Genomic DNA, 15406 nt, shown 5'->3' on the forward strand with positions numbered 1-15406 from the left:
CGGTGCTTGTTCTGAAAAGACATCTGCTAATTCAAAAATACATCTAGCAAATTGACAGTAGGAATTAAACTTGAAAGAGGGCAGTGTGAAGGAGGGAGAACTTTGTATGCTTAAGCAGTAGAGATTAGAGATGCCTTTCAGCTCAGCTGCAGTTATTTTGAAAGCAGAAGTCCTTCCCCAGGTAGGGAAGCTTGGCAGAATGAAAGCAAAACCCTGGTACTGCTGTTTCTCCTCTTGCAGCTTCCCTCCCCTGCCCCTCCAGAAGGGTTTACAAGGTCAGTGAGCTTATGTGAGCACATGGAGTTCACACTGACCTAGAGATGTTACTCGCCTTGATTTGGTTCCTCTGTTTTGCTAAGCCTGGCTCCTGGTTTCAGGAAGAGTTGTGAAATGCAAACATTAGTGGAGGTTGTTCCAAAATAGGGCATAAGCACTTAGATTTAGTACCACATATTGTGACTTTTGGATATAAGCTGACATAGACGGTGAACAAGGGTCTGTTTTCAAAGAATATGCAGTAATCTTTTTTCCTTACTGCGAAACGATGAGTGCGAATTGTTCTTATCCAGGCAATGTGCATTTTGCCCCATGCCATTTCCTCTGGGATCAAGGATACAACTTCCAGTGACTCTAATAGGAGCAGCTATAATGGAGTGGTCTACCCTAGAAATACCACCCTCCAAATCTCTGGGTATAGGGGGTAGATGTGCGTGTGTCCCTGCCAATTATTAAGGAGAATTTAATTGTTAATTATCTGTCACTTGCAAGCTTCAGTGATAATTTTGAGCAACTGCCTCGGGGCGTTCTGAAGTTATTGAAGTCTCAGCTGCTGACCTGGCTGTTCTCCTGTTGCTGTTCTTGGCCAGTAATCCCTCTTGACAGTATAAATATTGTTCCAAAAGCCATTGGGGACCTTTGATTGCTTTTTTATTGTGTGGATGGGGATGAAATAGTGTAGCTGGGCTTCAGGAAAGCTGCTGTATATACAGATACCAATACGATTTCAGCTGAGGTAGGGATGGTAAAGAAAAGGAGAGATGACTTTTGGGTTGTCCTCTATATGACTTATTCCTGGGACTTCATATTAATCTGATTCTGCGTGTGTTTAGGGTTTACAGCTCGCTAATCTGTGAAGTGAAAGCATGCCCTGTGCACAGTTTGAAAAGGGTAACTTTAGTGACCCAGCAAAAGACACGGAAGAGCCTGGTTTCATAACAGAAATGTCCTAGTTACAACCGTCATAATATGCTGGATGTTGATAACTGTGTTCTGGAAAGATAACATATTAAAATACGCTTTTTCCTGAAGGGGATAATCAGCTTGATTCTGAAATGCTGTGTCGCGTTTCCAGGGCAGCTGGTGGTGTGTACGCTCTGCTCCTGCGTCATGAAAACCAAGCAGATCTGGCTGTTCTCTGCCCACATGCTCCCTCTCCTGGCACGGCTCTGCCTCGTCCCGCTGGAAACCATCGTCATCATCAACAAATTCGCCATGATTTTCACTGGTTTGGAAGTTCTCTACTTTCTGGCATCAAATCTTCTGGTGCCCTATAACTTGGCGAAATCTGCGTACAGAGAGCTTGTCCAGGTAAGATGGTGAACGTAACACTTCTGTTTTCCTTTTCCTGAGCCTTTTTTGCAGGAAGAAGTAAAAAAGTACTTTGGCTCTCTTCTGTGCACCTCTGTGTGTGTGTGTATGTGCTAACTCATGCTTTCTCAGCAATCCAGATGTGCTCCTATCCACGGCATCTTCTTTCTTTAGTTTTATGATAGCTTTGTATTAGCCTGATTTATGCTGCTGGCCAACTGAGCATGTCCACTTTGCTTGGACACTGATTATTCCTTCCCAAATCCAGGCTAAAAGATAAGACTGTGCCAGAAGGGAATACATTTACAGCCTCATTAAATGAGTAAGGAAATCCCTGTGCATTCACTGTAGTAGCTGTTCATTTCAAGAAATGCCTTCTGTATGAAAAGTGTTTGTAATTACAGAAGTGTTAAATAGGGAGTAACACCGAAGGTAATTTTGACTCTTAATAATCACTGACTTAGTGATTTGTAACTTGCACAGTGATTTGAAAGGTCTGTGGTATTTTCTTTAGAACAGCAGCATCGCTGAGACCTTGAGCAAAAATTGGCAGAAACAGAGAAGACTGATCTGACGTGTCCGTTTTGTTAACGCTTTGACATCTGATACATGCTCAGTTGAAAATTTACTTTCTCAGTGCTACAAAAACATCACACATCATGTTTTTTATAGGAAGTATATATGTTTATACATCCATCTATATATTTAAACATAAAAAGATTGATGCTTGCTTGACTTTTGACTGACTCACTGTTTCAGCTCTCACCACTGACTGGATTTTTTTAAAACCAAAACACTGTTGTTTTTTTTCCTTATACTCTTCAGTCCAGAAGTAATCTGAAAACTAACTTGTTAAACTCTTTCAAAGCCTTCTTTAAAGCTCTTGTTTGCTGTCGTATCTGTCATACGCAAACAAAAACTTGGCAGCAGTAGGTGCCTGGTGTGCCAAGGTCTCAGCCTGTCATGTTGATCATTGATGTCTGGTTATTTATTTTGTATGTGGTTGGTCTTTAGAGTAGGATTATCCTTCTGTGTTTGTACAGCACCTAGCATGGTCTGACCTCATCCATGGAATCATAGACTTGTTTAGGTTGGAAAAGAACTTTGAGATCATCAAGTCCAACCGCTAACCCAGCACTGCCAATGCCACCACTAAAACGTATTTCTAAGAGCCACATCTACACGTCTTTTAAATCCCTCCAGGGATGGTGACTTCACCACTGCCCTAGGCAGCCTGTTCCAGTGCTTGACCACCCTTTCAGGGAAGAAATTTTTTCTAATATCCCATCCAAATCTTCCCTGGCTTGTAGACTTGATGATAAAAACTAATTCAGGAGCTAAGTGGCAAAGCTTCAAGATCCTTTTTTCCAGGGAGAATAGGAAAATCTTGCTTACTCTTTAGTTAGGGGGTTAACTTTTGGGATAATAGTTGCATGTCTTTGTACAGTTCAAAGCCTTGCAACAGATTGGAACCAGAACTTCCATTTTCCACATGCATGAATGGATTTACAGTTTAGGTTCCTGAAGTGAGATTCGGATTGGATGTGGATCTGAGACTTGTATCTGTTTTTTATTAGACACATTTAAAACACTTCAGTATCTTAACAGTGTTTTAATTGCAAATACATTCCAGTTAAGGGGGGAAGTAGTTGTTTCTTACTGATTCGTTTTGGTTGGTTGGTCTGTCAGAACTGTATTATAAATACTGCTGTTACGCAGCTCTCCTCCTCATCTCTAGGACTACTTGTCTCCCCCTTGCTCCATCACAGTGCTTCACATCTTTCCAGGCTGGGCTGTATTACAGTGTTGTCATCATGAGGAGAAGTGTTCCTTGTGCTTGGCCTTTAGACACTTATCGTACTCTTTCTCCTGACTTTTTTTGCAGAGGGCTTGAAGATTTTTTTCCTTGGGAATACAGAAAAAGTGGCAGAAACTTTATAATGTGTCACTGGGTTTACAGTATTGAATGCTGCTTTTCTAAATGCATGGAGTAGAGTTGGAATGAATAATTGTGTGTGAGTAGATTTTGACTTGTATTGAAAATATGGGAAAGCAGGATTTTTGATTTTCAAGAGCTTGCTGCTCTTTGCCTGTGTTCCTGAAACAGAGCAGAAAATACATTGGCTAATAGTGTGTTCATGGGTGCAGCTCGACTACAAATCAAGCTTAGTGTGCATATTCCAGAGGAGGATATTGGCATTCTGTCTGGAATATTTTCCTAGTTGTATTTACATTGCTACAACTTGGAGCAGTTGTTAATTTTCAGTGGGTCCTTCACCCTGGTGTTTTGAGTTTGCTGCTATTTTAGGCTGGATTTGATTGCAGTTGTCAGTGTCAAAGCTTGGTGAGTACTGGGGTGTTAAACACCGAGACAGCCCTAACAAGTGGACCAAGGCAGCTTTTTGTGTGTGTTAGACTGTGCCTAAGGGCATAATTTAAAAGCAGGCCCAGACCCTTGGCTGGCTGTTTGCAGCAGAAGATGCCAGAAATGCCTCACGGTTATGAATCTACATTATAAGCATAGCATGACCCTTTTCCGGTGTGGTGGAGCCCTCTGCCAGGAGCTGCACAGGGTTGCTTGCATTGGCCCCGGGCCAGGGGAGTCTTCCCCAGGCAGGTGCACTTCCTTCACAACTCTGTGGGCAAAGCTGAGCACGGGAGCTTGGCACTGCACCACTGCCAGCAGCAATTGCTTGTCCATCAGCCCCTGTACGTACTGCAGCCCGTCCCATTAATGTAATATCCCTCATGCTTGTCGTGGAAGACTAAGTAGGCAGCTTTTTTAGCATTTGCTAGAATTTCCTTGCCATTATGGTTTGTATGTCACTGTGGGAAGCAGGTGATGAGGAATCAGTAGTTGTGAGTGCTTTCCTTTTGACCTTTTGTGATAAGTCCAGCTATATGAAGTTCCAGCTTCTTGGAAATGACTGCATTGTAACGCAGTCTTTGCAATACAAAAGAAGTAATTTGAGCTTCAGAGTCTTCTGAAGTAAGTCTTAAGCATGAATTTCTAAACACTTGATGGATTAGGTACGTGTTCCTTTTTGTGATACTTAAACATAAAATGTCTGAGGTATTAAGTTTTTTGTTAAAAAGAGGTCAGCAAAGTAGATTTACTTTGCTGTTGTGACTGTATTGTTGACTGTCCTTTTGTTATCAAATCCCAGGTGCTGTGACCCAATAACAAATTGCTTTTTTGTGTCTTGCCCAGGTGGTGGAAGTGTACGGGCTCCTGGCGTTGGGAATGTCTCTGTGGAACCAGCTGGTCGTCCCAGTGCTTTTCATGGTGTTTTGGCTTGTTTTATTTGCTCTTCAGATCTATTCCTATTTCAGTACACGGGACCAGCCTGCCTCGAGAGAGAGGCTCCTCTTCCTCTTCTTGACCAGGTAATTGATTCATCTGCAAATAGTTAGTTTTCTGTTTTGACTGTCTTCTGAAATGAATGTTGGTGCTCTTTGAAAGATGAGGTATGTATACTGGCTTTATTGTACTTGTATGCCCATCAAATATTTGTCCTTACTGTAGTGACCATGTATACAAAACCTGGTAAGCTTGTCCTACAAAGGCATGGATCCCATTCAGAACAGACAGCATTAGCAGAACTGGAGAATAGTTCCCAAAGAAAGCAAAATATTCCTTTGAGAAGGGAATAGCTGTAATTAGAGTGTTGGTCCAGAAGTTGTTTTCAGTACATAAATTGGGTTTAAGTCTGAGATGTTTCAGCTGAACTTCAGTCCAAGTGATATGTTATTCATGCTCATGTTGCTTTCTGAGCCTTGTATGTCTTGTTTTATCATTTTGGTGTGGGACACATTCTTGAGCTAAGCAGCCAAAGCACCCAACTCTCAAAGTTAAAACAAACAGGGTTTCCTGTTTCAAACTGTTCTGTGTCTGTCATTTTCCTTGTTCATCTCAAAATCTTTTCCATGGGTTTGTAACTGCTGTGATTTTTGGGAAGCCATGAAGAGTTCAGCTCTTTGGGACAGTTTATAAACTTGTGCTTGACACATAAACATAATAAAGCTCCTCAGGCTTCTCTTTGAGCTCTTAAGCTCCTCTGGGACCCTTACATAGTAGATCAAGTTTAGGAAGAGTCCTAAAATTACTCTAACAAAAAAACATTGGTCATCAGGCAGAAAATCCAGGATTCTTGATTTCTGATAATTTATTTTGAAGCAAAACTTGGAGTCCCTCAAATATTCTACAGAAATAACTGCTTTAAGTACTGTGTTTCTCACTACCTTGACCTGCAGGAACATTTAAAAACGTTTTTAGCCTCCCTTGGCTTGGTAAACAGGCAGATTTTGGAGGCTTACCAGAAGCACTGTATATTGCACATGTAAACACATCAACGTTTTTTGCTGTGAATTGCTTTCAAAGGAGGTTTCCGGTTTAAGAAGTCACTAAAAGAGACAAAGTAAATGCCTCTTGGATGAGCTTTGTTTATTTTTGAAGCATAGGCTTCCTCAAAACCTTTTGTCAGAGCACTGGACTGCTTCACTCATCAGTTGGTTAATTAGCAGGACATGTTTTTGGCCACGACACTTTCTCTCCTCACAAGACTTCTGTCCTGAGGAACAAATGAAGATTTTTTTTTTTTTTTTTTTTTTTTTTTTTTTGTTAAATGAATGAGGTGTCAGTGTGTTACCTTGGATTATATGTGTGAGGATTTCCAGATATGTAACCCCTGGCTGACAGCTGGGTCTTTAGCTGGCACTGGCAGTGCTGTGTTTCAGAAGCTGAAGCACATTCAAATATCGCAGTGCCAGGACCAGCAGAAGAGCAGCCCGAAGGTGAGGGAGCTGAAGTGATGCAGCTGTTCTCAGCATCATCAGATGTAGTCTGGGGTGTCAGTCTTTGGGGTTCCACTGCTGTAGTAACAGAGAGGAAGAAGCCTCCTGAGGGGGAGTGTCCTCCGCTGTCTTATTCTGCTGCTTCTGGCTCAGCCATTAGAAATTCAGACAGGTCTTGCCTACCTGACCCAGGTGTGAACACTGCCACACAGCCCTCAGGCTCCCAACAGGACTTATTAGTTTGATGTTTGTTTGTGTTACTGTGTGTAGGAGGGGAACGTGCCTGAGAGAATCCATGTGCTCTCGCTGTGTGTTTGTGGCACTGTCTGACATTCCAGCGAGTCAGCTGGGGGGGTTGTGGCTGTGGGATTGCCTGTGGTTCTGAATGCCCAGTGACAGCAGGACAGTGCCACCGCGTGGCACCGCGCTGAGGGGACTGCAGGAATGTCACAGCACAGCTCCACTGGGGAGCTGGCATGAACTTATGTCTTGGAAAGAAGTAATAGAACACATCTCATCTTTTTCCTTCTGTTGGAGGGTTTAATGGTGGTGTAGAGCTTTTAATATTTTCATTAAACCAATCCAGGTTTGCTTTAAAACCATCTTGCACAGTGAACAGGACACGGGGAGAACTCACCACATTGCTTTTAATTGATCAACCTTCCTGTTCCTTTTCCCCTCTCTCCTCCCAGTATTGCCGAATGCTGTAGCACTCCATACTCACTGCTGGGATTGGTCTTCACAGTCTCTTTTGTTGCTCTGGGAGTTCTGACTCTCTGCAAGTTTTACTTGCAGGGTTACCGAGCATTCATGAATGATCCTGCTATGAACAGGTAAGTGCTTCACTGTGCCTCGGGTCAAAAAAAGAAACAGACAAAAAAAGGATTTATGTAGAAATATATGGGTGGCATTGCATTTTTTAACTTTTGAACTCTTAGGTATCGTTGACCCGCTTTTTGTTTGCCAGTCTGTGTGTGTGCATTGGAAGGATTTGAGGTGAAAATACTTTTTACAGACTTCTTGGGAGATGATTCATTTCTCTAACAGGTTCAGGGCTGTTAGTCGGGATTTACAGTTGCACAGTTTGATTGTCTTAATGCTTTCATTTTCATGAGTCACTGAAAAATTTTCATAAGCATTAATAATATGAACACTTCATATTTTCGTTTCCTCATCTCCCCTCTAGCTACGTATGAAACATTACTAATCTATGAGGTTTAAAACAAAGCTTTGAATGTATAGCTTGTAAATTACTATGGGAAATAGCCAAAATATAGAAATTGCCTTTTCTCATGCTCTTTCATACTTGTCTGATATGAAATTGGGATCCTAGATCTGACAGTGCCTTTCTCAGTTACTCCAGCCCTTCACTTTATAGAAAGTTTCAGACCATATGCAAAAGAATGCTTTACATTTTAGATTCCAGGATGGGATTCCTAGGTATAAATTTGGGCTACCTAGGAATAGTCTACATTGGGTGAAGGATATACTTCTGGGTGATGTATTTGACTGTGTCAAACAGTGGTGCTAAGTGGTGATCCTCAGAGGTATTAAAGTCAGTCTGAGCTTCCACACCAAAAAGAAGTGAACAGCTGTATTTGGGTTTGGTACAAGGGGAATAAACTGAAAAATGGCAAAATTGCTGATTTGCCTAAACTGGTCACCTGGTGGGGTATTAAATCAATGGCCAAAGGACAGACAAGAGAGTGGTGATGGAGAAATATAAGGTAGAGGGGTCTTCTCCTAGTGGTCTCAGAATGAGGCTGACTGGTGCCCAGGTATAGACAGGACAGGGCTGTGTAGGCAACACTGAGCCTGGGGGGTTCCTCCTCTTAAGACGCGACCTGAGTCCTTAAAATGCTTTGTGCTGGATGGTGTCTGAGCTGGATGTATCCCAGATGCTGCTTGTCAAGAGCAGAGCTCTGAAATCTGCTGGTTTCTAACCCAAACTCTTCAGTGGTTCTGAAAACATTCTCCTCTGCTTAAAGCCTTAGCAGGGACGTCAGTGAAACCTAAAACCAGGGACATGTGGAAGGTTGGGACAGAAACAGCTTATTTCCTGGTGTTTCTAGATGTACTTTTGAACCAGCACTGACACACAGATGTGATTGATTGTTCTTTTGACTGTGTTGATCTGCAGGGGAATGACTGAAGGAGTCACACTCCTGATCCTGGCTGTGCAGACAGGTTTGATTGAGCTCCAAGTTGTGCATCGGGCGTTCCTGCTCAGTATTATTCTTTTCATTGTGGTGGCATCCATACTTCAGTCCATGCTGGAAATTGCTGATCCCATTGTCTTGGCACTTGGAGCCTCAAGGGACAAGTAAGAGACTAAGTTTCCTAAACTGAAAGTTACTCAATGCTCTTTTAGGAGGTGATAAACTAGTAATTGATGGTCTAATTTGGATTTTTAGTAGCTTGTAAAGTTACCCTGTGTTTTTCTGTATGCAGATTTCTTTTCTAGTCTGAATTCTCTAGTTTTTCTTCTCTGTCCTACCCCCTCCAGGGCATACACTAATACTTTTCCCCATACTCTGTGCTGCCAAATAGGGCTGACTTTGGTCAGCTGCTCCTGCTCAGGACTGTGTCCATCCAGCCCGTGCAAGACCACACTGCTCTGCAGCTGCTGGCTGCCCATTCCCTGTGTAAAACTGCTCACTGGTTATTCTCCCTAGCAGTGGTGTCAGTGCGCTGTGGTCTCAGTTAAGCAAATCCAGGACTGTGCTCTCCCCACCCACACTCCATTGTGCGGATTTGCAGAATGGTTTTTCTTAACCTCCACTGCAGTTGGGTGGGTTTCCCTCTAATGCAGTGATCTCACACAGCTATTGAGGGTGGGAAGTTTCTAGTAGTGACCTTGTGTTAGATATTGTAAAATCTGTTCTTTTGGTGAGGCTGTGATCCCAAATTGATAGGGTTTACTGGCACAAAGTAAGAGGTGGAAGGTTTGCATTAGTGTCCCACATGTTCTGATCATGTGAGTTAGTTTAATTTGTGTTTTGAAGAGCTGTATTGGTGGTATCTGGTGTTTTCATGTTAATCTGTATGTATCTTTGTTAATTGCTTTTGCCTTTTCCCTTTCTGTAACCTGTAAGTGAAGAAATGAAAAGAGGTTTGTTTATGTGTAGTTTATTTAGCTTAGAGGCTGCTTGTAGCCAGCATGTTCTGTGTGCTGCAACCTTAACTTCCAGTCTGGTAACAGAGAGAAAGGGAGTAGAGGCAGGATTTAGGCATCTGCCCAGCTTAAACAAGCATTCTGTGGTGATAGCGCATTTTAACTCTTCTGCCAAATCTCCCAGGAGGTTCTAAATCATGTAGGATTAGGATAAATTCCACTTCAGCTCTTGCTTTCTCCCTCACCCCCAGACACACAATTTCAGACCTCAGAGTAGCATTGTGATGTTTCTTCAGACTATTTGATCAACCAATTTGTGCTGCTGTCCTGTCCCCCCAATAGTTTCACTTTTTCTGCACCTCATTTCCAGAGCTTTATAAGATTAAAATAAAACCTGAGGAACAAGTAGAGGAAGGATAGTAAATTACTCAAGATACTCTGAAAGCCTTCCCAAGTGGGTGACTGTAAAAAGATAGATGGTATGTTTAGGTTGGGGAGGAGATTAGGAAGAAGTAAATGACAGGAGCAGAGAAAGGACTGGCAGAGGTGAATGTTCAAGTCCTGCTGCCTTTCTTCTTTTGTGACCTCTGAATTGGAGAATATGCTTCTAAAGGCAGTAGGGTTAAATCTGGTGATGGAAGGAAAGAGCATTTCCCCACACGTATTAGCAAAAAGATACAAAAGAGTCGCAAGAATTATATAATCTAGAGATCACTTGTTTATTTAGAGAAATGTCCAAAAGAGTTACAGGTTTAATAATTTATTGTAATGGACTTTCATCTGAAACATTCAGTATATCAGATACTTTTTTTTGTCTAACCACTGACTTGATCCAGTATGACAGTTACTGTAGGTGAATTTTTGCCCACAATTTTTGTGTCTCTATTGAAAACAGCAAAGGTCAGATGAGAGGGAACTTTCCATAGTTGTTGTAGGCTTGCATGAAAGATGGGAATGAGATTGGGCCCAAGTAAAATAGAAACTCCTTTCAACAAGTTAAAGCCTGGAGCAAACATCTGACAGGCCTACATCCAGCAGGCAGTCTGTTCTTACTCTGACAGTCAAATCTGACTTGAAAAATAAAACCCTATTGTGTTGTTTGCAGGAGTCTGTGGAAGCACTTCCGAGCAGTCAGCCTCTGTCTGTTCTTACTCGTGTTCCCTGCATACATGGCCTACATGATTTGTCAGTTTTTCCACATGGATTTCTGGCTGTTGATCATTATCTCCAGCAGTATTTTAACCTCTCTTCAGGTAAGAACGGTAGCCCTGTGAAGCATTAACTGCGATCCTGTTACTCTGAGGGGAGAAATACGTGATGAGAAAAGAGTAGGGATGATAGAAGGGCAGAATTACAAGAGGTGATATAAAATCTCTTCCTTTATACTGTGTATGAGGCTAAGGAGCTCCTTGGGGGAGCTGAGAACATAGGTGAATGAAAATCTATTTCAAAATGTAAAGCCAGAAGGCTTTCGAGGGTGTAACAATTAGAGTAAAAAGGTTTTCCCCCAAGTATTCATTTGTGTCATTACTTAACTATAGCTGTTTGAAAGCAATTTGATGTTCAGAACACATCAATGTAAATACAGGAAACGTTTTGTATTGTGAGCATTTATTGTAACTTGATTATTTTAATTATTAAATTTATAAAAGTGTCCCTCATGATGCTCACAACTTTTGTTAAATCAGCTCAGCTGTGCTCTGGACTCAGGAAAGTACAGAAGGGGAAGTACTTGGGAACAAGCCTAAATGCTTTGCAAGAAAGAGTGACTTTTATTTGTCTTGAAGTTCAGCAGCAATTTCACTACTTTGGGGCTTGGCTGCCCTCTGTCCAGTCTGGGGTTGTTGTGTGTACAGAGCTCAGTGGACGATGCTGAATGACTTAAGCTCCAGTTCAGCATTGAATGCTGAGCTCATGGCCTTGAACTTTGTTACAGGTGCTTGGGACACTCTTCATTTATGTTTTGTTTATGGTGGAGGAGTTCAGAAAAGAGCCAGTGGAAAACATGGATGACGTGATTTATTACGTGAACGGCACGTACCGGCTGCTGGAGTTCCTGGTGGCGCTCTGTGTGGTGGCCTACGGAGTCTCGGAAACCATCTTTGGTGAATGGACCGTGATGGGTTCTGTGATCATCTTCATTCACTCCTACTACAATGTGTGGCTGCGGGCCCAGCTGGGCTGGAAAAGTTTCCTCCTTCGGAGGGATGCTGTGAATAAGATAAAATCACTGCCCGTGGCCACGAAAGAGCAGTTGGAGCAGCACAATGATATCTGTGCCATCTGCTACCAGGTAAGAATGGAAGTGTCAAAAGATTGGCTTCAATTGAATTACCTCAAGACTATCAAGTTGAGTCTACAACTAGTAAAATAAGTTACTTGAATAATAAATACTGTCCTCAGTAAGTTACTGGAATTACCCAGTTTTCTGCCTTGTGAAAATTGATTTGGAGCACTGTCACTGAATAGGCTTTATGAATTAGGAGATTGCTCTGAATAGATTTGTTTAAACTGTCATTCTTATTTCTCCAGTTACACAACAAACTGTCCTTGAGCTGCTTTGACACCTCTCGTGTTTGGGTTGAGCTGCTCTCAGTAGCAGCAAACGTGCCCTTTCTTCATTAGTGGAAGATTTTGTTAGTGAAAGACAATGTGTTCTCAGTAGCTGATTTGTTATTATTCTGTAGAAGCAGCTCAGTCTCTGCAGTCATTGCTACTTCATGTGCAATGTCAGTTTTGTAACAGAAACCTAATTATCAAAAGGTTAAGGGTCTTGCAAACGTAAGCCAGCAGATGTAAGGACCTCAGACATTAATGCTGAAAGTAATATCTTTATCACACTTCTGGCTCCAAAGTCTCTTACTCTTGAATACAAATCGTAGTTATGTGTGACAGTGAACGAATCACCCTAAGATATTAGTAGTGTGCAATTAGAGTATGATTGGATTGACACTGAACTTGATACAAATTCTTTGAATCTGCCAGATTGAACAACTGTCTTTCAAACACCAGACTATGTAGGTCTCAGCTGGCAGAGTTTAGGGTGTCACTTAGTTTCTGGTGTGCTGTTGTTATATGTTGTATCTGTAATTGTGCTGTTTTGACTTGCACAATTGTTTCTTGAGCCAACCAGTCCTGTGATTCTCATCCTGCAAAAGCTTATGTTTAATAATACCTTAGAAACAAAGATTTTTTTGGCCTAATTTCTAATGCCTGTAATATAAAAAGCCAGACCTGGCCTGTGTTTGAATTGTGTGTGTATCAAAGAATCATTAAGGTTGGAAGAGACCTCCAAGACCATTGAGTCCAGCCTTTGACCAGTCCCCACCTTATCAACTAGACCAGGGCACTGAATATCACATCCTGTCGTGCCTTGAACAACCTCCTGGGATGGGGACTCCACCACCTCCCTGGGCAGCCCCTTCCAATGCCTGACAACCCTTTCAGTGAAAAAATTCTTCCTGATTCTACCTGAACCTCCCCTGGCACCGCTTGAGCACGTGTCCTCTTGTCCCAGTGCTTGTTACTTGGGAGAAGAGACTGACTCCCCCTGGCTACAACTTCCTTTCAGGGAGTTGGAGAGAGTGAGAAGGTCCCCCCTCCTTTTCTCCAGGCTGAGCCCCCCCAGCTCCCTCAGCTGCTCCTCATATGGAGGCTTGTTGGTATGAAGGAAGGAACCTTCTCTTGCTTGGCTGTGGACTGGTTCTGTCTCCTCCATGCCTGGTGGACCCATTAGATGTGTGGGGCAAGAGGAGAGGAATGGGGTTATAAATAATAAGATTTTCGTTGTGTCTTTCAGGATATGAAAACTGCTGTAATCACACCATGTAGCCATTTTTTTCATGCGGGTTGTCTTAAGAAATGGCTGTACGTGCAAGAAACCTGCCCTCTGTGCCACTGCCAACTGAAGAGCCCTGCACAGCTACCAGGACTGGGACCAGAGCCAGTGCAACAGCCAAATCCTAGTGCAGAGCGAAACACCAGGCCTGGAGACGCAGCTGAGCCACCTGGTGCTGAATGTGACAACAGGCCAAGTGTGACAGACAGCCCGAGCAGGGGCAAGGGCCAGGCTGCCGATGGACACGACAGCCTGGAGGCCTCTGCCCGTCCAGGGGCGTCCCACAGCATGGACAGTGACACAAGCCCCTGTGAGGCCACCCAGGGAGCAGCTTGTGCTGCAGAACTACTTGCAGCCCAGGAGGGATGCCCAGCTCGAGATCTAAGGGTTTGTGTCCAGCTCTGAGGCTACACAGGATGACACGGGAACAAACACATTTCAGAGATCCACGTTTGACTCCGAAGAAAACCAGTCCTTCCACAGCTGTGAAAGAAGTGTAGCTATTAATGCTGGTCAAAATGTAATCTCCCATGCTGAATTTTATGGGCTGCTTGGTAGTGGTAACTCCAGTGAGATGTAGTAGAAATGACTCCAGAAGCTCTCTGAACTGTGGGCATAGGAAGGATGTCTGGAAATAAATAGCAGTGAAAAAGAGTGTTTTCAAGACGTAGGTGAGGGGTAAGCGAAGCGAAAGGTCTGTGAGAGGTTGTAGCCAGGCTGACAGAACGCTGTCAGTTGGTTTTGGTCAGGAAGAGGGGTTGCATACAGCCGTGTCCCGGGGTCCTGAGGGGCGTTAAAGGCCGTGAGTTGCCAGTCTCTGACTGACGTGCAGCTTTGGCTGCCGACGTTTTCTTATGGCACGTAAGCAAAAATCAGAGATGTAAAACGGCAGCGATTGTACGAGAAGATGGAAGCACTCTTAATACGTCGTGTGTATGCTTTGGGTGTTCTTGGGGCAGTTGCATTTGAATTCATGTAATCTATAGTGACTCTTGACTTTTATGACGGAGTCGTCAATATTTTGATGTATATGAAACTTTTGCTAATAATGGGCACAGTCTGGGCTGCATGAAGTAAACTAAAGCTCTAATGAACACTTTGACCTCTGCTGCCATGTGCAAGGAGGAAAGTGGGATGAGTTTTAGGGCACGGATAGAGGCCTGGCAGTACTGTGCTGTGTAATGTTTAATCCTTGCAGCTGAATTAAAAACAGTATTAAACTCTGGCGATATTTGCACTTTGGGAATGAGTACATTATTGTGTATGATCAGACTCCGCAAATGCCACTTTTAAAGCTGTTAATAGGTTTGCACCTTTTTTTCTTTGACAAGGACATGTCCATACTTAAATTTTTACATTCATCATGGCTTCAAGTAGAACAAGGGACTGGGGTGGGGAAATAGGTGGGAGTAGGGGGCAGGCAATTTTTTTATGTGAATTTTGATATGAAGAGAAATTAGTCACTTATTTATACGATAGGCTTGACTCAAGTGTTTTTCAAAGTCGGTATTCCTAATGTGAAATGTGATCCTATTTTATTTTTAGTAGTAAATTTGGATGTAGACTGACAGACATAGTTGAATGTCTTAATAAATTACATTTGAAGATTTTTACACCTGGTTATGTGATTCTTGCACTGAAATTCTGTGAGTTGAGAGGTTGATTTTGCAGTAGTAGCCCTTTGTTCCCCTTGGAGATCAGTGAAACTCCCTATGCCTGTGTTCTCCCCCTTTTCCATTTCAGTGCTGTGTGTCCTGGTGGTAACTCCTGGCCTCCCCTGGTTCTTGCCAGGAGATCTTGGCCAACGAAGGCACGTTTGCTCCTGGAGGCTGTGCCTGCTGCTGCTTAGCCCCAAACAAACCCCAAACCTGTTTCCTTCTCACCTGACAGGATGGGAATATCAGTTCCACTTTTTTTTTCCTTACATATTAATCAGAAATTTGGATTTACTGTGTAAATTGATCATTGATCATTTCAAAGCCTTTATTAACAGCTTGGTGTGTTTGGGGAGGGAGAAAGAAAACTCTTGAGAATACTTTTCATGAACTCATCTTTTCACTCCTTTCAGTCTG

At 42.8% G+C, this 15406-nt stretch overlaps 1 protein-coding gene across 2 annotated transcripts in view; it reads left to right on the plus strand.

Moving 5' to 3' along the window:
* Positions 1 to 14947, plus strand: part of RNF145 (ring finger protein 145) — a 48361-nt gene extending 33414 nt beyond the window's left edge. For both annotated transcript variants that reach the window (XM_050311924.1, XM_050311925.1), the window contains exons 5-11: positions 1352 to 1587; positions 4799 to 4974; positions 7074 to 7214; positions 8522 to 8704; positions 10602 to 10749; positions 11433 to 11789; positions 13296 to 14947. In XM_050311924.1, the coding sequence (XP_050167881.1) occupies positions 1352 to 1587; positions 4799 to 4974; positions 7074 to 7214; positions 8522 to 8704; positions 10602 to 10749; positions 11433 to 11789; positions 13296 to 13739 (1685 nt within the window). In that variant the 3' untranslated portion in view covers positions 13740 to 14947. The remainder of the gene's footprint in view (positions 1 to 1351; positions 1588 to 4798; positions 4975 to 7073; positions 7215 to 8521; positions 8705 to 10601; positions 10750 to 11432; positions 11790 to 13295) is intronic.
* Positions 14948 to 15406: the final 459 nt, after the last annotated feature.

This window comes from Myiozetetes cayanensis, unplaced genomic scaffold, assembly GCF_022539395.1.
Source record: "Myiozetetes cayanensis isolate MyiCay16 unplaced genomic scaffold, myiCay2020 scf17, whole genome shotgun sequence".
NCBI classification, from domain to species: Eukaryota; Metazoa; Chordata; class Aves; order Passeriformes; family Tyrannidae; genus Myiozetetes; species Myiozetetes cayanensis.